This window comes from Morone saxatilis, unplaced genomic scaffold, assembly GCF_004916995.1.
Source record: "Morone saxatilis isolate NCDOM2014 unplaced genomic scaffold, NCSU_SB_2.0 Contig12, whole genome shotgun sequence".
NCBI classification, from domain to species: Eukaryota; Metazoa; Chordata; class Actinopteri; family Moronidae; genus Morone; species Morone saxatilis.
In genome coordinates, this window is record NW_023339674.1 from 20,946,721 (window position 1) to 20,967,142 (window position 20,422).

At 43.1% G+C, this 20,422-nt stretch overlaps 1 protein-coding gene across 1 annotated transcript; it reads right to left on the minus strand.

Annotated features, from left to right (window-relative positions):
- Positions 1–19: 19 nt before the first annotated feature.
- Positions 20–19,861, minus strand: cracd (capping protein inhibiting regulator of actin dynamics). Its single transcript, XM_035653541.1, has 9 exons — positions 19,292–19,861; positions 7,482–7,650; positions 6,892–7,024; positions 6,646–6,801; positions 5,969–6,184; positions 3,552–5,835; positions 2,737–2,927; positions 2,476–2,638; positions 20–1,598 (listed from the first exon to the last, which is right to left on the minus strand). The coding sequence occupies exons 3-9, from the start codon at positions 6,931–6,933 to the stop codon at positions 1,438–1,440; spliced, it is 3,213 nt and encodes a 1,070-aa protein (XP_035509434.1). The 5' UTR covers positions 6,934–7,024; positions 7,482–7,650; positions 19,292–19,861; the 3' UTR covers positions 20–1,437.
- Positions 19,862–20,422: the final 561 nt, after the last annotated feature.

Genomic DNA, 20,422 nt, shown 5'->3' on the forward strand with positions numbered 1-20,422 from the left:
GAGGCTACAGTTTTTCAGTTCAGACATGAGTATTTAATTTACATTATTCATAACATTTTGTATCTCTTTAAGAATTTTCTCATGAATATCTCTAAGTGGGACAAAAAAGTGCAAATAATACCAAACATTTTTCTTGTTACATACAACACTGCGTACACTACACTATTGTGCACGACCGACGTTAGAAACAAAATGACAAAGTGACCCTTTCTGATCGAAGCTCTGGTAACGCCTTTGACTCCCATACAGTACATACTTACATACATACAGATCATTAAGTCAGTGGCAGGAAATGAGAATGCTAGAGATTTTTTTTCATAGAGGAAATGCTTACATTATGTAAGATCATATCACATTTACGAGGAAGTGATGGCGTAAGCCTACAAACACAAGTGTGTTACAGGAGGACAGCTACAAAAATTGTATGTTACAGCAAGCAGGTGTTGTGTCTGTCTCCATTAGCAAAGCAAAAAGTCCAAATTACGTCATCACACAGCTGTGGATAAGGATAATGTGCAGTTCACTGTAAATGCCCAGTAACACTTGTGGTCTTCAGTGCTGTGTTTAGGTGCACCCACCGTGTGATTATGACAGATTCTGGTTACTTTATAATGGCGAAATTGTACAATAGCCTCCTTGACAGCTATCACAGTCATCACGGACACAGTGAGAATTGTTATGCTAAGAGTATGAGTAAAAAAAACTGAAAAAAGGCTTCTTTTGTACATGACAAACAAGGCTCAGAGAGGAGACACAGTATCGTTCAACATACGTAGATAAATCTGCTGCTTTACATAAATAATACCAATGAGGGCAGAGAAGATGCTTGTAACACTTCCATCAGACGTCCAGAAGCAGATTCAACAGGTCGAGTTATTGTTACTGGTAGCCCTTAAAACACGTTTCAGACAGTTACCCTCTGTTGATTAAACACTGTCATATGTCAGAGCTTCACCTGTCTAATACAGAAGTGTTATACCTTTCATTTTGTTGAGCGAATGATTTATTTACAACCATGGTGACACAGTTGGCTAGAAAATAAAAATAAAAAACTGGGGTTGGCTATTGCAATGGCCAGCCATGGTTGTGATTGGCTGCTGGGGACTCTCCAGACTGCGACATGTTCCTTCTCTGTGTGTCATATAATTGTGTGTTTGTATACAGTATGTGCATGCGCGCAACAATTGTACATATATTTGTGTGACTGTATTGGAATATTTGAATGTGAAGCGCACTTTAACATCATAATAGTACCAGCCAGTGTGTGGGGTTACAAGGTGAAGGAGGGCTTTACTTGTTTCACAGTCAGGAGGGTTTTTAATGGTGAGTTTTCGAAGGGAAGGGCAGGTGATGGTGACTCTCGAGGTGCTTCGGAGTCCATGGGCAGTGTGCAGTCTCAATGCAGGCCAGAGCCCAGTGTGAAGCTGGGGTGGGGTGTTATTTGATGATCTGAGGACAGTCGCTCCAGGCTTTGGCCTTTCGCTTGGCCAGGGCCAGCCAGGCCGGCTCTGTGGACACCTGCGGAGAGTCAGTGGAGGGGAAACGCTTTGACACCTCCTTGACAGCAGGTGGCGATGGTGTAGAGTCAGCAATCTCAACTGAAATAAAGGACAAAAATGATGTTTAACGAAACAAATTTAGCTGCAGATAATATTTTCATTATTTTTTTTCAGTTAGTTCTGAGATTATTTTTATTATTATTATTAGAATACATGAAAAATGCCCTTCACAACAAGCCCAAAGTGATGTCATCATATGTCTTTGACACCCCTGAATAATCAATTTACTATAATGTAAAACAAGTTCAAGCAGTAAATTCTCACATTAGAGAAGCAATTATATGGCACCAAATATTTGTAATAACTGGTTGAATATGACTTAACAATTAATTGTCAATCAACCAAATGATTAATCAGCCAATTGTTGGAGCTCTATCCTAACATGAACCAATGACAAATTATTGAAACATTTAAAGGACCAGTGTGTAACATTTAGGAGGATCTATGGAAAGAAATGGAATAAAATATTCATAGGTATGTTTTCATTAGTCATCATTAGTTACCTTAGAATGAGACGTTCTTATCTAAATGTTGCTACAGTAGCCCAGAAAGTACAAACCACACACTGGCCACCATAGTTTCTCCTACACGCTTGTAACAGGAAGCTAAAGTGAAGGTGTTGTGATCTGCAACTACACCACAAAACGCAACTAAATCGCACCACAGTGGTCCTTTAAGAGTTTGAACATACTGTACATATTCTGTCTATATAATATCATCAAGTAGTGAAAAATGTCTGTCACAATTTCACAGAACCCATTTGGCAAATTCAAATTGTTTATTTTGTCCTGACAAAACAAAAAGAAGCTCATCCTCACATTTCAGAAGCTGGAACCACCAATTTTTAGCATTAGTCACTTTCAGCAAAAAATGGCTTTGATTCTTAGACCGAAATCCTCAGCGTGCAGGTTCTTACCGGTGACAGAGCTAGGTAAAGTGTTGGCTTTTTTCAGGTGTTCTCGGCGGTCAAATCGTCCCAGGAGGCTGTCGGGTCTCTTGGGCTCCTCTGGTGTTTGAGGTTTAGAACAGGGACTGGTGCTTCCGCTTCCTCTGCTCTCTGTGGGGCTCACCAGTGTAACCTGCAAAAGAGATTTGTGATGAGGAAGAGGAAGAACACTTAAAAATGACACGAATGTCAAAAGAAATATTAGAAAGTGTTTAAAGAGGAGGTGCATACACTGTCTCTATCTCTGGCTTGTTTTTCCACCAGTTTGGCCTCTCTTTGGCTACGACGCTCATCTCGATTCTGCTGCTGCTCCCTGAAGCCCTTCTGCTTCTGCAGAGCCAGTGTGATCCATAGTGGCCCAGCCTCCTTCTCCTGGACCCTCGAACTGTCCAGTGAGTGCCGGCTCTGTAGTGATGGTTTTTCTGCTGGGTAACATGTGAATACTGGCATATTATTAGGGCAAGATATAGTTTTAAATGTTCTGATTCTAGTTCCAATACGATACCTGACTTTTGGAACCAATGCTAACATTATAATTTTTTTTAACTATAAGCATGTTTTTTTTACAAACCTCAATTTTTCATCAAACATTAGGCAAAGTTCTCAAATATGAAACAATGTCTAGGTGACAGCAATTGTATAAGAACTTTAACGAAGTAAAATACAGTCTAAAATTGGCACCATTTTGATTTGAAGATCAAAGGATAATTTCAATAAGATTACAAACCTGATCAGACATGCCAGTTTTTGTCACTTGACAATATTTCAAAATTTTTTCAATATTTCACATTTTTGTTGGTACCAAGTAAAGTATTGAGGTTTGATACCCAGCCCAACAGATTACACCTATTACTTGCCGATGGTGAGTGAAGAAGAGTGATTGAGTGAGTGAGTGAGTGAGTGAGTGAGTCCCCTCAGACTCTTGTATCTTATTGCCCAAAATGTTGAACTAATCCTTTAAGCTATGCAGAGGCACTATATGTTAGAGTACTTGAAATTCCTGATTTGCACTGAACAGCACAGGGTTGGATCAAAGTAAGACTAACCTCTCCTGATGAGCTCCGTCTTTCTGTCCACCTTCTCTCTCCAGGGGATGTTAATGGAGGGGAAGAAGGATCTCTTCTCCTTCGGCTCCTCTTCCACTTGGACCTGGCCTTGGCTGCTCCGGTGCAACTGGGCCACCGCTGAAGGTTCCTCGCTCCTGTTCGTGTGCTCCTGACCAGATGACTCTGCAGCCCCCGTTCTCTGAATCACGGCATCACTGGAAGGTCCATGAGCCACTTTAGGTAGCGGTGATGGGGGAGGTGTGGGGGTGGCTCCAGCAGGTTTGGGTGACGTGGTTGGTCTGCGGTAGAGTGGTGGCTTGGAAAGCACTTTCTCACCTTCGCTGTGTGCAGTGGGACTAGCTGACTTGCCAGGTTTAGCCCGAGGGCCGGCGGGGGAGGCAGATGCATGTAAGTACTTGCCGACCGCGCCTTCTCTCTGAGGCGAAGTGGGACTTGCCTTGTCGGAAAAGACAGAGGAAGTGTCAGAGTCTGGCTCGATTGGGGTGAGAGGTGAAGGGACGCCGTCAAAGCTGTCCCCAGCACTGTATCGTTTCTTCCTTTTTTCAGTGGACTGTTCGCTGTGAAAGCGGAGGGAGTAGTTGGTCCTCCTCAGTTTAATTCCAAAAGGTGAGGGCTTGTCCTCACCGTACTGGCCTTGGTCCTCTCCCTCTTCTCTACTTTCACACACCTCTGTCTCACTCTGTGCCCTACTCTTCATCTCCGGCCCCTCAGATTTGGTTCCAGGGCTGGGAACCAGGAAAGAGGGGAGGTCTTTGGCAAACATACATTCCTCTGACCCTCTTTCTACAATGCGGACCGTTTTGCTAGTCCTGTTCTGAGGTTTACTTGTTGGAGCTGGGGAGGCTGCTGTGGGGCTATCAGACGGAGTTGCTTCCTCTCCTGCTTCCTTATCATCTGCACCGAACACCTCAGAGTTCCTGTTTGAATCTCCAAACTTCTTCTTCGCAGGGGTGATGGAGAACTTGGCGCTGGCAGACATGGTCTTCCTGAGGTTCGAGTGCGAGAATGCAGGCTGGTCTTCACTGCTGGGCTGAGGCTGGTTCCTGCTCGGGTCTGGGTACTCATCGTATTTCCCCTCCTCTACCCCCTTGAATATCTTTGATCTGATGCTAGCCCATTCTGCCAGGACTGCTGCACCGGACTGATCTGGAGAGAGTGCGGACTCATTGAGTGATTTCGTTTTGCCAGACTTCCGGTCCGGCGAAGTCTTGCTCTTGGTTGGAGGTGTTCCCTGGGCCTTTCTATCCTCTCCTAAACCGAGCAGAGACTTGCACGCGGTGTCTTTGATCTGGTCTAAATTTACAGCTGTCCCACAGAGCTGGGCTCCTGTCACTAAGATGGCTGTGTGGGGGACATATGGAGATGTTGGCAGGTTGGGGGAGTCTGGTCCTTCAGAAGAAGAAGCCTTAGCACTCTCCCTTTGTTCAGCTACAGCACCGCTCTGGTGGCTGGAGGCCAGCGTAACAGGCGTCAGGTTAACCTTCTGGAACAAAATCTGTTTTTCTCCAGAGGAAACTTTAAAAGAGAAAGGCCTCTGTCTCTCCTCCATCTCCCTCCAGCGCAGCTCCTCAGCCCTCCTCTGCTCTTCCTCCTCCCTTCTAGTCCTCTCCTCTGCTTCCATTTTTTTCTTTTCTTTAATCTTGTGCAACCTCAGCTTCTCCGCTTCCTCCTTCTTTCTTTCCTCTTCCTCTTCTAGCTTCCTCTTCTTCTCAGCCTCCAGCTCCTGCTGCCTCCTCGCTTCTTCCTCCTCCTCCTCTTGCTTCCTCCTTTCCTCCTCCTCTTTCCTCCTCTGCTCTTCCAGTCTTCTCCTCTCCTCCTCCTCCCGCTGTCGGCGCTCCTGCTCCTCTCGCATCCTCCTTTCCTCCTCCTCCTCCCTCCGCATCCGCTCTTCCTCCTCTCGCTGCCTCCTTTCTTCTTCCTCTTTGATCCTTCTCTCCTCTTCCTCCCTCGTCCTTCTCTCTGCCTCCTCTCTAAGCCTTTGTTCTTCCTCCTCCTGCTGTTTACGACACCTTTCCTCCTCTAGTTCACGCAGCCTCAGCTCCTCTGCTGCTCTCTTCCTCTTCTCCTCTTCCTCCTGTCTGAACCTCTGTTCTTCCAGCTCCCTCTTCCTCCTCGTCTCCTGTCTTTCCTCCTCATGGAGTCTCTGTTTCTTGAAGCTTTCTAGGGACTCTTCAACAGATGTCCTGCGCTGGTTGTCTGTGGAGATGCCTGCTGCCTCAAGGTCTTCTTGCAGCACACCAGGAATGGATACTTCTTGAAGGTCCTGAGAATGTGAAAATATAATTATTTCCTATTTTCTTAACCACAACAAAGGGTGAAAAATGTCACAAAATAAATCAACAAAAGGCCAAGACTTATTTGAGGCAACACATTGCTTGACTTTAGCTCCTGCTCACCTGTGTAAACCGCCGGTGCTTGCGGGAAATCCTCTGGTTTTTGGGTTTGACGGACAGTTTATGCTTGGCTGCTGTGTTGTCCAAGCGAGGAACAGACTGTGGAACAGCATCCAGATTGATGGACTCGATGGTACCGGTGGGTGGAAGAACTCGTTTGGACCTCGGGGACTTCACTGGGGTGCTGTGTGGTTCAGCTTGTTGGGCCCTCTGGACCTGCTTTTGTCACAATAACAGAGCATTCATTAAGAACTGAAACTGAGGGGCGCCCTGTAACTCACCTGGTACAGCTGTCACCTAATGTACCAAGGCTGAGTCCTTGCTGCAGCAGCTATTTGTTTAAATCTGACCTGTGGCCCTTTGCCACGTCATCCCCTCCCCCTTTTCTGTCAATCTTCAGCTCCTATCCAATAAAGGCAAAAAGCCCAAAAATAAATATGTAAAAAAACAACAACTGATATCTTAAAAGAGTACTCAATTCAGCACTGCATTCATTTACAGGTTACAGAAGGTAAGGTCACTTTTTTCTTACTCCACGCATCCAGATTTTTTCATTTTCTAACTTGTAGTCTTCACCCCATATGCTCGAGGTCGGACATTTATTCCCTCTAGAGCCACATAAGGCTTCAAAAAAGTTTTGTAACCAAGGTTAAAATCAGAATAGGTTAATAAATTGTTACCTTTGGCTCTGTGTTTGCTGGCTCGGCTTCTACCTGGGCCAAAACCCTCAGAGGACTCCGGGGAACCTCTTCATCATCTGAACTTCCCTCATCTCCTTCACTTTTCCTCAGGGAAGGAGGCCTCTGGCCAAACTTTATACCTTGTGCTATCTGCTTCTGTTGGATCAACAAAAAAAGATGACATGTTACATATGTAGACAGAAGATACCTGTTCAGTAACTGAGTTCACATCGCTACATGGCCCACCTGCAGATTCCTCACTTTATCCGAGACGTTTTCCTGGGACATGCTGTGATCTAGACAAGGCTCAGTCACCGGCTCCTCTGGGATAAAGATGCTGTCGTGTGAGAGAGCTCGAGATCCGATGGGATTCAACTCCCTGCAGAATGAGAGCGTCTTCAGTGTTGCAGGGTGCCATTACTTACAGTCATTCATTCAACATGAGCGGGCTGCAGCGTCACTCCGTAAATCATTTTACACAAACAAATGAATGACCTCTTTACACTCCAGCAGTTCCAGCACATCAATTAAAGGCTCAAATTGTGTTGAGCCTCTTATAAGCTGCATTTGAGCAGAGCCTCACCCTTTGCTCTACAGATTGTGTAACCACAAGTAGCAGTATTTATGATGGGAAAAAAAGCAAGTAAAGTTGTTTTTTGAATAAAATCTGTCTATCTTCGCTGTCTGGATAAAGGTGGCCAATTCCTGTAAATACCCTTTACTAGTGGATACTGTTGTTATCAGCAATAATAAAATGACAACATCAAACGCTCGGTTTTATAATGTGTAACTCAAAACAAATATGAGTAAAAATGAAACTTTATCTTTGTAGTTACCTCAGATTTTGATTGGACTCCTCATCGTCAGATACAACTCCATTGCACACTTCCCCAGTAGAAAAACTCGCCTTTAGCTCTGCTCCATCAAAGCCCCCTTTCGCCTCCCTCTTCTTCTTCCTCCCAAAGAGCCGTCTGAAGGGCTGGAATTTGCCCTGTCGCCTTCTGTCTGTTGGCAAAAGAAAATAGATAACCACAGCCACATGCAATCAGATCATCAATCTTTATATCTCACCCTTGGGCTAGATAACGAGAAGGACAGTGCCTATGGGCGTGTTTTTTTATGTGTGTGTGTAGATAATGAAATGCAATTGATTGAATTAAAGGAAAATAAATCAAAGTAGCAGATGGAATGAGGAGAAAACCTTGGCTCTTGGGATCATACTTACTTGTATTTACAGGAAGTAAGAAAAATAAACAACACGCATAAAAAGGAAGCACCCACAGCCATAGCAGCTTTAGGAAACTGGAGACCAAATCCCTGAGTTACTGACTGAAACAGGCAAACGCATATCCATGACTGGTCCTGAGAGAAAGGAAAGCAGTGAAACCCCACAACCACATCCTGGGTATCCACATGACTTCAAGAGTATCAAATGGGTGACACTTTATCAACTTTCCAAGGTTTACACGTGTATTATCTGATGGAAAACTAAAGGGAATAAACTTTAGTCGTTAATGACACATATCACAGCTTATCACGCACCATTAGGGTAATCCTTTTAACCAGATCAAATTAGTACAGAACAATAAAGGAGCGATGTGCAGCTAAAAATAGAAAAACATTGACAACTGACCTATGTAATAAAACAGAGCAGTTGTAATAAACCCTGTTAGTTCTGGTAAGATCAATGCTGGCTCATGAGGAACTCATGAAACAAAGTTTAAAACTAACTTTGGACTTTTGCTTGAAATTCTTATTTCCTCATCATCTACCATGCCAGAAAGTAATAAACTCTTTCACATGAACTAAACTTTCCCATGCGTAAAGGGAAAAACATCACTCTGTTCTCTCCTCAGGATCCCACAGATGAGACTTGTTGACATGGTGTCATTTGAAAATGTAAACAGATATCTTGTCGCTTAATTTCAAAATGTAATAAACCTCTCAGTGTTTCCTCAGAACTGCTTTGTGCGCCTTTGCTTTGTTTTTGTCTGTGTATCTATTTGTGTGACTGTGTCCATGTGGAGGTCGATTGGATGAACTAAGTGGTTGGGGTTACTGAGCTACACAGCCACTCTACACCACTGTGCAGACAGGCGTTCTCAGGGCTCTGTGGGTATCCCTTTCAGAGCTATAAGTAGCAACTGGTGTGGGATTTCACTTCGCATGCTGCTCACTATGCCAGAGGCATCATGGGAAATGATACAGTAAACTAATTTCCCCACTTAAATCCTAGACTCTAAAGTGTTTGTCTTTATTTTTGTGTGGGAGACTTTTAGTGATGTTTATGTATTTAAATACTATGTATACAGGTGAAGTGTATACATATATACATATATGTATGTATATATGTATATATGAAGTATTGAATGTGGGAATTATAACAGAATTTGTACTGCTGTATATAAAACACACACTGCCCAGGTTTAACTATAGGGGAATACTTTTATCCACTAAGAGTGAAGGTCTCACTCATGACTCATGACTCATGTAAATCACATCAAACAATCAATGGAAATCAATTGTCTCACTCTACAGTATCCACTAGCATATCTGTGATATTGTCACACAGAAACCCTGTATCTCCACAAGGGCAAAATCTTCAGAAAAGGGTCAAGAGACAAATACAATTGTGACAGATGCCACAACTCATTTGGTAATTGGTTTCCATCTAGTTCACACTTGGAGAACAACTGGATGAAATCAAATTTTCTATGAAAGGTTTTTTAGATTGTTTTTTTGGCACCGCTTCATCGCCTATGAAGCCCACCTTCCAGCTAAAATGTACCTAAATCTTCTTTACTCAGACTTCTTTCTTCTTTGCCGAGAGTTGGATGAGAATATTGAAACCACTCTCATGTTTGTACAGTAAATATGAAGCTAGAGCCAGCAGCCGGTGAGTGGCAGCAGCTAGCCTGAGTCTGTCCAAAGGTAACAAAATCTGCCTCACCAGCACCTCTAAAGCTCACTGATTAACATGTTATATCTCATGTTTAATTCCTTCAAAAGCCAAAGTGTAAATACGTCAAGTTGCTGTTTTACTGGGGGCGTTAAGTGCCATGCTAAACCAGCACAGATTCCAGGAAGTCATTTTGCACAGCCAAGTTGCATGTTCTTGTTCTGTCTGACCTACAGCTCAAGACCCAAACATATTCAGCTCATGAACAGATGGGACAGGCAGAGAAGGGCTGTATAGTAGCTTGATTTTCTGTAGATCAATCATCTCAGCTATACCTACAAATTCTATCTCCTTAATTACGGAGAGTTTAACCTTTGCTTTGGTTTTCCCCCCTTTTTTTGCTCTTGTGGTCTGGTACCTTTTCCTTCTTCTTTTTAATATTTAGGACCTTGTTGTTTAGGATGGAGATTTTATAAAGATGGGTTAGCTATAATTGTGTCTATAATAAAATCAGGAGTCAGTGCAGGGTTTGTGTCACTTTGCCAATGATTTTGGTAGTGTTTATATGTTTATATGTATATACGTATATGTATGTATATACATATATATATATGATGTTAATATTCTGTCAGATCTACTCTGTCTCTTTCTCTATCTATGGGGTGATATTATGGTGTGACGCTGATGTTCCGTTTCCCTGCAGCATGCTCTTCCAGCATCAGAGCCATCCTACTCTGGTACAAAAACCCATAATACACTGCCATGGGCATGCTCACACACCCATGCGTGAAACGAGAAAGGACACTTTTTCTGCAGCGTAGACGACTCGGCGGCTGCACCCAACCTAACACTGGGGTTAACTCCTGCTTCCTGTGTGCTTGCAGTGCAGTGTGGTTTGACCCGAGTCCCCTGGACTCAGACCCCTGCTGGGTTTTCATTCTAGCCATCTGATCAGGAAATACTTCCCATCTGGTGGAGGCAAATTAGTTAGCTGGCAGCAGGAAAAAAAAACACAGCAGGAGGCTGAAGAATTCTACTTTCTCCAAAAACTCAAGATAAAATGTGCACAATGCAGCCGCTCACTATTATATATACTGATAACAGTAGAGCCAGCAAAGTAACAGTCAGGGTGTTGTAGAGTAAATGTTAAAGGAATAGTTTGACATTCTGGGAGATACACTTATTCACTTTCTGATGGAGAACACCACTTTCATATCTGTACGTTCCATATGAAGATATGGCCAGCAGCCACTCATGAGTAATAAAACCATGAACTGAGTTAGCATTTTATCACATCCGGTTCCTTTGCCTTGACGTCTACAGAGACTACAGAGGTTGTTGGTGACATTAAACGTCATATTCACTATAAAGCTTTGTAAAGCAGAGGAGAGCTGCAAATTCAAATAAAAGTTGAAGGTTTATTTGATACATCATTATTATAAATTTAATTGACATGCCATCGTTTGTTTAAACCAAAAACCAAAGCGTAAAAATGACAATTTGCTATTTTACTGTGTTAATGAAGTATCAGACAACCAGCTACGATTCCAGGAACTGGTGCCAGCCAAGAAATAGTCATACCCCTCACATAACCCCCCGTAAAAAAGTCTTGGTGCTAAGCTAAGTTAATTGGTTGCTGGCTGGAGTCTTATATTTAGTGGACAGATGTGAGATTGGCATCAATCTTCTTAAGTAAGTGAAGCGTACCTCCCAAAATGTCTAATGATTGCTTTAACAATGTATTTGTGGCTTTTATCTACTATAAATATCTGTCTATTGCAATTCCTGGACACATTTCTTTACTGATCTAATCTTTGCTACATGGGTTCATGATGGCCCCTGATCAGATTATTTATTAAAACAGCTTGAAGGGAATAAACAAAAGCAGTAAATAAGGAGATCAAAGAAGTCCGAGAAGTCAGAAACATGGACACAGCATACTACTATATAAAAGCTCAAATCAAACCCATCACCACACCATGCAGTTGTTAAAGAGACAGTGAAAAAAACATTTAAACTGAGCCTAACAGAGGTCATGTGATCTGCATGATGTGATCATAGAATCTGCTTTAATACACTGTCTCTTTAAGATATCACAAAAATAACTCATTTTTTCCTATTTACCTGGGCCTTTGGATTCGGTTACCTCTAAAAGCATGTCATGCTTAGTTTCCGTGGCATCTGTTGCCATGGTCACTGCACACCTTGGCTGTGGTGAGAGAAGAAGGAAGTGAGCATGGGGCTGCTGTTATCATCTTTACTGTAAGAGGGTAAAAGGAGCAAGTGTGAGCTTTTAATCAAGGGGTAAGAGAGGAGAGACACACGAGAGATCAGCAAAGGGGTACTGCACATTTACAGTACTGCAGCGAAGCTGCAGTCAGACTTCCACGTGTCTTGCTTTTTATTTTGCTCTCCATCGCCTCTAGCATTATCATCAAATAGCTCGGCTTTGTTAGCTCTTGCAGAATGGCTCTTGGTGATTGGCTTGTCTGGGGCACACACGATAAAGCCCTTGCTGTTTAAAAGCAAAATGAGCCCTCTGAGGCCACTCTGTTGTGGCCTGTTGGTGTAGAAATGGTGATAATAAAAAGTCAGCTGTACATCTGAAATCACAACACACAGTTAAGTGGTTGGGGGATGCAGATAGTGCCAAAATTGCAAATAAAAAACGACTTTTATAGCAGCTGAGTTAAACATGTACACTTTCAGCAAGATGGCCCTTTATCTATATCCTTTTGCTTTATCTAATGATTAGAAATCCACAGCAGAAATAATCTCACAATCCGCATGAACTGCCTCTTATTTGCATTTTATAAACTGACAGAAACCAACAAACACAGACTCCTTCCTGAACCCTGTGTCCTCGGGCACCTGTCTGCAGCACGATGGCTGAGCCAGAGGTTTTCGGATGTACTGCGGAAAATGTGTGTAGTGCACAACCACAAGCACCCGGGCCGGCGATTTAAAAAAAACAGTGAGTGTGAGACAGTACTGAGAGAGCCGGAGAGGAGCCCGCTGTCTCCAGTGGGATCAGCATGCCGTGGGCTTCCTTCCTGAGGGTGACAGAGCCGGACAGACTCTCTCAGAAATGTCTCGCCCCAAAAAGGCCCTTTGTCCTGTCTGATTCCAGCCAGCGCAGAACAAGGAGCAAACAAGCATGTTTGGTAGTAGGGGTGTGTGAACACAGACAGGGAGTGTGTGTGGTGAGGAGAGAGACTGTATGTGATTGTGTCTGCTGATGTAAAGAGAGATATTGTGGATTATCTTCTTTTTCTGTTTGTCTGTTTATTTACACGCGTTGACTGGGCTTGGCTGCCATTCCTAATGTTGTCTGTGTGCTCAGAAGCAAGTGTGTGACATGTTGTTGTTTTTTTGTTTATTGGTGTGTGCAGTCCTATTGCTGCAGAGGACAGACTTGGGGAGCAGCTAGAGATGGGATGAGAGAAGCACGAGGAGCAGCCATGTGCTCTACAGAAGCAAAGAAATGCCTTCAGATACAGATGCATCATAGTATGGCAGTGGCATAACACGATGCTGCGTCTCAGCGCTCTTGAACGACCCAGCAGCTCAACATCATTTGATGGTGACAGCAGCTCTGCACCAGAGCGGGCCAGACAACTACCAAAGTCCAATGGCATGGCTTAGTGTTGTAGCGGCTAAGTGCCATAACCTTACAGCACAAGTAGCTTGCTGACAAAGCAGACAGACGAACGTGGTGGAGCCGTGTAACAGTTTACCTATTTCAGCTGCACAGCTCGAGATGGCTGCGCACCACTGCAGTAAAACCTTAGGGAACATCGATCTGCCCTTTTGCACAAAGCTTGTTTTACTCAGGTGAACGTCGCTGCTGCCTCCCTCCGCTGTGGCTTTGAGAGAAAACGATGGAATAAATACAGAACAGTGACAAAACAGCAGGTTTTCGGTTTTTAGGTGTGTTAGCATCAGGTGCACACACAGTGTGGAAACATGAACATGGCATGGAGGGTGGCATGGGAATGGGTAGATGAGGAAGCACTTTTAAACAGATGAACAGGATCAGTCAGTAAGTATGAACAACAAACCGGATGAATCTATATTGCTAAAAGTCTTCACTACCACTGCTGTCATCTTAGTATAGACTTAATGTAGCGTCTCATCAACGCCAACTCTTTGTCACAGTCTTGTTTTCTACCATTCCCGAAGTTAGAACAGACTCTGGTTTCCATGGCAACGCGTTAACAGCAGCCGGGGCCAGAGGAGACAGACGCAGCACAACAAATCCTTATCACTACAAACAGACTGAAATAGTTCACTCTGCACACGCCTGCATGTGCACGAACACTTTCTCCTGATGTGGTTGTTGCCAGGTTATGTGCACAAGGACAATAAGGGAGTGTCCTAGTGCGCTTGTTTTTTAGCAAGTTTTTTTTACGTGCAAAGGGGGATGGGTAATTACAAATATGGAAAATATATATCAGAGGTGTGTGGTGATTAATCGCTCTCTGCTCAGCCAGTCACACAACTGCTGCCGAAGCTGTGAATAAAGCAAGCCATGACATGGTGGCATAAAATGATAATTCCTCACAGTAATCCTGTTTACATAATACAGAATAGTTTTTCGTTTTTTTCATGAATATATAAACAACATATTTAGTCAAACACATCTTATTGCACTTAAAAATGATGCTTTCCGAGACAGGTTGGAAAGAAGGCCTTGATACCAGCATCTGTCTCCATCTCTAATGGTTTGTAAATTGAGAGAAAATTTAATAACTAACAGTTATTAAATTTTGATGTGTGCAGAAGAACATACATTTGTGTTGAAATCTTACAGCAGCCTAGTGCTGATGGTTTTCATTCACTCTAAAGGATGTTGTGGATTACATTAAGAGTCTCTGTTAATCAGTCTTTAACAGTTCGTTACAGACTGCTTTACTGGCATTCTTTCTATAGTCGCAACAAACGTGCTGTTTTGATATTAACCTACATATATCAGCCGGTTGCATTAGCAAGTATCTAATCAAAGTAAGTATTCACATTTAGCATTATTATGTAATTGCTGCACATTTCCTGAAACACCAAATTATCAACAATGTGATGTTAACCTGACAACAAACAAATCTTCATATTCACAGCTCCTCACACATTTGTGCCACACAGATTGTGCAGGGAACAAATGGGCAAAGCACCAACATGTAGCGACACTGTTTGTGCTAGTGTTCATGTCGCGATGAAAACAGACCCCCATGTGTGTCAGTGAAGTTCAGCTCAGCATGTCAGACCCCGACCTAAGACAATTTCAGTAAGAGCTAAGGCACTGAGTATTCACAGGATTAAAGCTGCCAGGATGCTTCCTCAGAACTGCTTGTTTCACTTTTCATGTGAATAACTGAGTGCAACATAATGAATGCCCAGGAGAGACTGTCTGAAAATGTGCACCATTATCCACACATTTAAATAATATTACACCGCTCCCTGTCTATGACCCCCAGCTTCTCACTGCTGTCTGTGCCTGAGAGTCTACAGCCATGCTAGCGGCTCTGTGAGGTTGTGCTTTAAGCTAACATGCTCACGTCAGCATGCTCACGGTGACAATGCTAACATGCGGATTGCCTCAGCAGGTGTAATATTTATCAGGTTCATTATCTTAGTCTAACTTGTTAGCATGCTACCACTTTCTAATTAGCACCAAACAGAAAATGCCACTGACAAAGACCAGCTGCTAGTGGTGCTACATGAAAAGTCAGCAGGATTCACCCTCTGGGGACCACGACCTCTCTGTGCACAATTTTATGGCAATCCATTCACTAGGCACCACAAAGGGGTGGGCCACCCAACTAACCAACACTGCCACCCCTAGAACCACGCCGCTATCCTGGCTAAAAACCTATTTAGAGGTACTAAATAAACACCAGTAGTAGCTATCAGTACATTAGACAAAATACTATCCAGTCCAGCAGGCCTGCAGCAAACATTATTTTATAAATTACATGATGTTTTTGTTCAGCTATCATGCTTTAAGGTATTCTTGGCATTTGTCTACTCTCTAGATATCGACACTGTGCATGTGGAGAAACAATGAATTTCAGAGTGACACGCAACATGTATCACATGACCATGGTTATATTTTCCACATTAGCCGATGGTTACCTGACAATGATCAAGTGTGCAACAACAGAAAGGCCTTCTTCTCCTTCTTCTCCTCCCTAAACACAAACACTGTGACTTGTGATATTCACAGTTGACATATACCAAAAATTCTGAGGTGCAGTAATATTTTTACACTTCACTAAATCCTGTCATGTGAGCCGCTCCTACCGGTTTTGTACACAGAGAGCCAGAAAATACACAGAAAGAATAAACGGAAACTACAGTTAAAGTCAACCTACAAACTATGTGAGACCTTCAACATTTCATAAACTTTCTGCATAACAATGCCTTCTTACCGTCCTGCAGTCGCTCTGTGTGCTAGGGTATCTGAGTGTGTGGCCGTTCCACCTGCCTGCTGTCACTGTGGATCTAGGGCATTACCTGGAGTCAGGTGTCAGATGCAGGGAAGGCTTAGTTGTGTGTGTGTGTGTGTGCATGTGGGGGCGTACAAGAGAGTGATGGAGTAAACATCCCTTGATATTCTCATATTGAGGAAACTTTGATTGCTGTCCTACGGCGCAGTCCCATACTCAGGAATGAAAACTCACGTTGGTGTGGGTTCATGGGAGCAGATTCACGTTGGAGAGCTGCACATGTACAGTCTGAGGGGAGGAGGCGTGTCGGTGGGGATCTGGGCAGTGTGAGCGCTGAGTGAGGAGAGATGGGCGTTCTCCTGTGTCTGTTAGTGCTGCTGTGCTGAGGAGGCACAAAGTGACACTTTGTTTCCTCCGCCAGATAGCCAGTGCAGGAGAACAGAGTGGCATTCATCATTTCAACTGGCTGATGCACACAAAGGCTTTCATTGTGGGTTAACAGTAACCGTGAATGCACATGTGTGATTATAATGGTTTGTAATGTGGTGCACCATAATTGCTTAATAATATTAAAGTCGTAACTTGTACGACTTCAGAGCTGACCGCAACACAAACAGGTGGAGTGGTGATGCTATGCCATGGTTACTTTTGAGCAAGCACTGTTTACATTCATCTTTAAAGGACAGCAGCTTAGTTAACTGACTCTGGTAGTCCAAATGACTCAATAAGATCCCAATTTTACGGTCATATTAGTCTGATCTGGAATCATAATGTGCTGTGTGCATCTGCATGTAGTGTTAGTGTGTAATAAGGCCGGCTCCCCCTCTCTCCAGCTTTGGCAGCATCACACTGCAGTCTCACAGGGATATGGTAATGATGAGGGCTTTACCAACCTGGATGCCACCTATATTACAGCAGCATAGCACTTCAAAGACAGACTGCTCTCTGACTGACTCTGTGCAGAAATAACAACGCAACTCACACAGATATTCACATCCACACGTATTCACGCAGGAATCCACTTTATGTCTAAGGAGGCCAGGATCAACCACCCCCAGCTACTCTCAGTGTCAGCCACTGCACTTGACAAGTGGTAAACCAGCCATTCAGAGATTTCAAGGGAACGGGAGTGTAGAATAAATACCTTTTGACTTTTTTTATACCATACAAATCAAACTTTCATGATATACGAACAAGAATAAACAATGTTAATGATGTTTCAGAGGATAAAGGATGATTAGGATGGACTGGTGGGGGAAAGGAACAAAAAACTGAATGTAAACAAATTTCATGGTCAGACGTGAATTATTTTCATTCTGCAGTGACATAAAATAGACAAACTACCCAGTCTTAGTGGCTTCATCACTCAATCTACAGCCTGCTGCAGTTTCTTGTTGTTGTGTTTTACACTGAAATTCCTGTGCTGACCTAAATGCCTCAAACATGTCATTAAAATAAACCTTGATATCAGTAGCAGTCATAGAATACATACTGTGTAGTATATTATTACAAGCAGAGATGTGTTACATAAGCATGTATAACCTTATCTAGGGACCACTTTTTAAAAGAGTCGATGATAACTTGCTCCACACTGAATAACTGGGACAGACCTCATAAGAAATGAAGTGGTAGACTGTAATTACAGTTTTGTACTTTAGATAAGGCCAACTCTGATATCTGTAGAATAGTACATATACATACTGTACATATTGATGATGCCTAACAAAAACTATTTTATGAGAAGAATGTAACACTTTAAATCTGAGCATTGACTTCACCACAGCTATAGGTGTTATTTTCTAAAAATAACATGCAGTTTGGTCATGACATGTGATGCTCTACAAACTCCACCCAGAAGAAAAGATAACACTTTAAATTAGGCTACTACATCCCAGAATGAGCACTTATACTTTTTGCACAGAAGCACATAACAGTGATAGGCTAATGCTTCTAATTTTGACCGCCGGTCCTTTATTTCTAACAAGATGGGTGTTTTCAGTTCTGTTTGTTAAATGTGTGACTGCAAATCAATTGACATTTAATCGTGCAGAAAAAAAAAACGAGTCAGACTATCTTTGTCTGCCTTACAGTGAGTCAAATCCATAGTTGCAGTTTTATCTGAGGTTAAAGGGTGATAAGTGACTCAAATAAAATGGATGCTGTCTGGCAGAGCTCGGACACTCCACAGATGTCTCTGAAAAGATGTTCACTAGTCACCATTTGGGTGGTGATGACAGGATAGCTTAGTCAGATCATTGTTTACTGTGCAGCTCGGTGCATGTGAGAATCCAAACCTTCAGGTTGGATGCAAACTGAAAACTGCTCTTCAATCAGTGATATGAGATGAAGTCTTTACCCTGAGAGCTCTTCTGCAAAACACAGACCTGAGTGGCACACAGCACAGCTCTGTGTCTTAATATGTCATCATTCAGTCCATATAGCTACTATTTACAGTTCACACATAAGACAGCACACACTTGCCTGTCAATCATGTGCTGGAGCAGCCAACCAAAAAACAAGACCAGTTAACTCAAACCACCACCATAAAGCCAGCACCATGAAGCCTATGAATTCATGTCTGGCAACCTGCCATCTATTCTCCCTGCCTCGGTGTCTCAGCACACACACATAGGCTACTGTCGGTGACAGTAATGCAGCATTGATTTAAAAGCCTGTAAACGGCGCGTGGAGAAATACATCGTTTCATTTGGTTTTATTTTTTGCACATAGGCCCGCAGCATATGGCCTGTGCGTGGTTTTCCAGCTGACTCAAGGATCCTGACATTTCGAAGGCTGTATTGTGTACGGGTTGGAGAGAGATGGCTGTGGTGAAAGACTACATCAACGTAGACCTAAAGACACGGATCAATATGTAACCGTTAATGGCAGATTAGCGTATGCTGCCGCACAGGGATTACAGTTTATTAATTGCAGACTAAAAAGGCGCACGGAGAACAAAGAATCTGGCCTCTGCTTCTCTTACATATTGTCAGACATGAAACCCAAATGGCGTTAGATTGATCAGCATCATTTTGGATTTGAAAAAAAGAAAAAAAGAATAACGATTGATTACAATTTGGCATGTTGACATCGGCGTTTGCGCATTTCAAGCCCGATCAAATTGCAAGTCCCAGCCCATTTACAGCGCGCGCACACACACACACATCTGCGAAGGATGGAGCAGAAGATCTGAGCAGGTCAATGAGAAATGAGAGATGTGATACAGTGACAAGGTCATCAACGTCGTGAAAATGGCAAACAGTCAACAGAAACACAACCCAAATGGAAGAAAAGAGGAGAGCACCTTCTATTTCTCCCCCCGGACGCGGTTCCTCCTTGTGATCAGCTGCTGAGGTAAACCCGGCTCCGACTGCTCCGACCCCTTTTGTGTTGCTGATGCTGCGGGTGCCCGACAGGGAGACGCACGCACCGTCCGTCCCGCACAGCTGCACGCGTGCGAGCTGGAGATGGGAGGGTGTGGCTGCGAGAGAAAAGGCGAGCACCGAGCACCGAGCGGCGGCGGCGGCGGCGTACGGTGCAGCGCCAACACTGGGAGAGCACGGTGCGACCACGTTACCGGGGGACGTAAGCGCGTGCTTTTCGGAAGTAATTAGAGAAGCGAGGAGCTGAATGGAAACGCTGTGACCGCCCCGAGGAAGAAAAACACCGTGCAGTCGTTAAGGTGTTAATCCTTCAGGGATGTGTGTGGTTTACTGTAGTGACCTAATGTACAGCCTATTTATAACCATCACTGTGCCGTATTTATGATGTGCAGCGACACTGTGTCCGCTAATAGAACAATAACAGGATGGATGCACAGGAGAGAATATGTCCCCACACACAGGCCATGGCTCACCACCTCAGGGCACGGTCCAGTTTCTTTGCAGAGCACATTAAGAGTTCATTTGTTTAAATGATCAAGTATAAGTAAATAAGCTATATTCTGTTTATCATGTGTGAGAATGTGCTGCTTTTCATGCCTGGCCACCCCCAGTTTAGTGTCAAAAGTCACGTTTAACACATTCATTTAGATTAGAACGGAATAAACACATTAATGCGACATGGCTACATTTTAGACTCAAGTTCAATGAAAAAACTTTATTATTAACTTTTATTATTATTTCTAATGCCACCTTTAGATATTTATACTCTTATACTCACTGCTTTACAATAATTTAATATTTTTAGAATATGTTCATTTGATGGCTTATTGCCCAAAATATTGATAGGCCTATATGTGATTGTGATTAAATCAACATTTCTGCCATCCTCTCTCTGCTTTGTATCCCTATAAACTGAATATCTCTGGGGGGTTTTGGACTGTTGGTCGCAGACATTTCATTGTTTGATTGATTACTTTCACAGTTAATCACTGAATTGGGGAAATAGTGAGCATTCAATAATTCATGTAATCGATGGATTTGAAGAGCTGAAT

Bases quoted from the DNA above. Each gene is read 5' to 3' on its own strand.
- cracd (XM_035653541.1), bottom strand. From the start codon at position 6,933: ATGTCCCAGGAAAACGTCTCGGATAAAGTGAGGAATCTGCAG. The intron at 5,836-5,968 runs GTGAGCAGGAGC...TCACATTCTCAG, and splicing joins AGCACCGGCGGTTTACACAG to GACCTTCAAGAAGTATCCAT. The intron at 1,599-2,475 runs GTAAGAACCTGC...CCTTTATTTCAG, and splicing joins TTTACCTAGCTCTGTCACCG to TTGAGATTGCTGACTCTACA.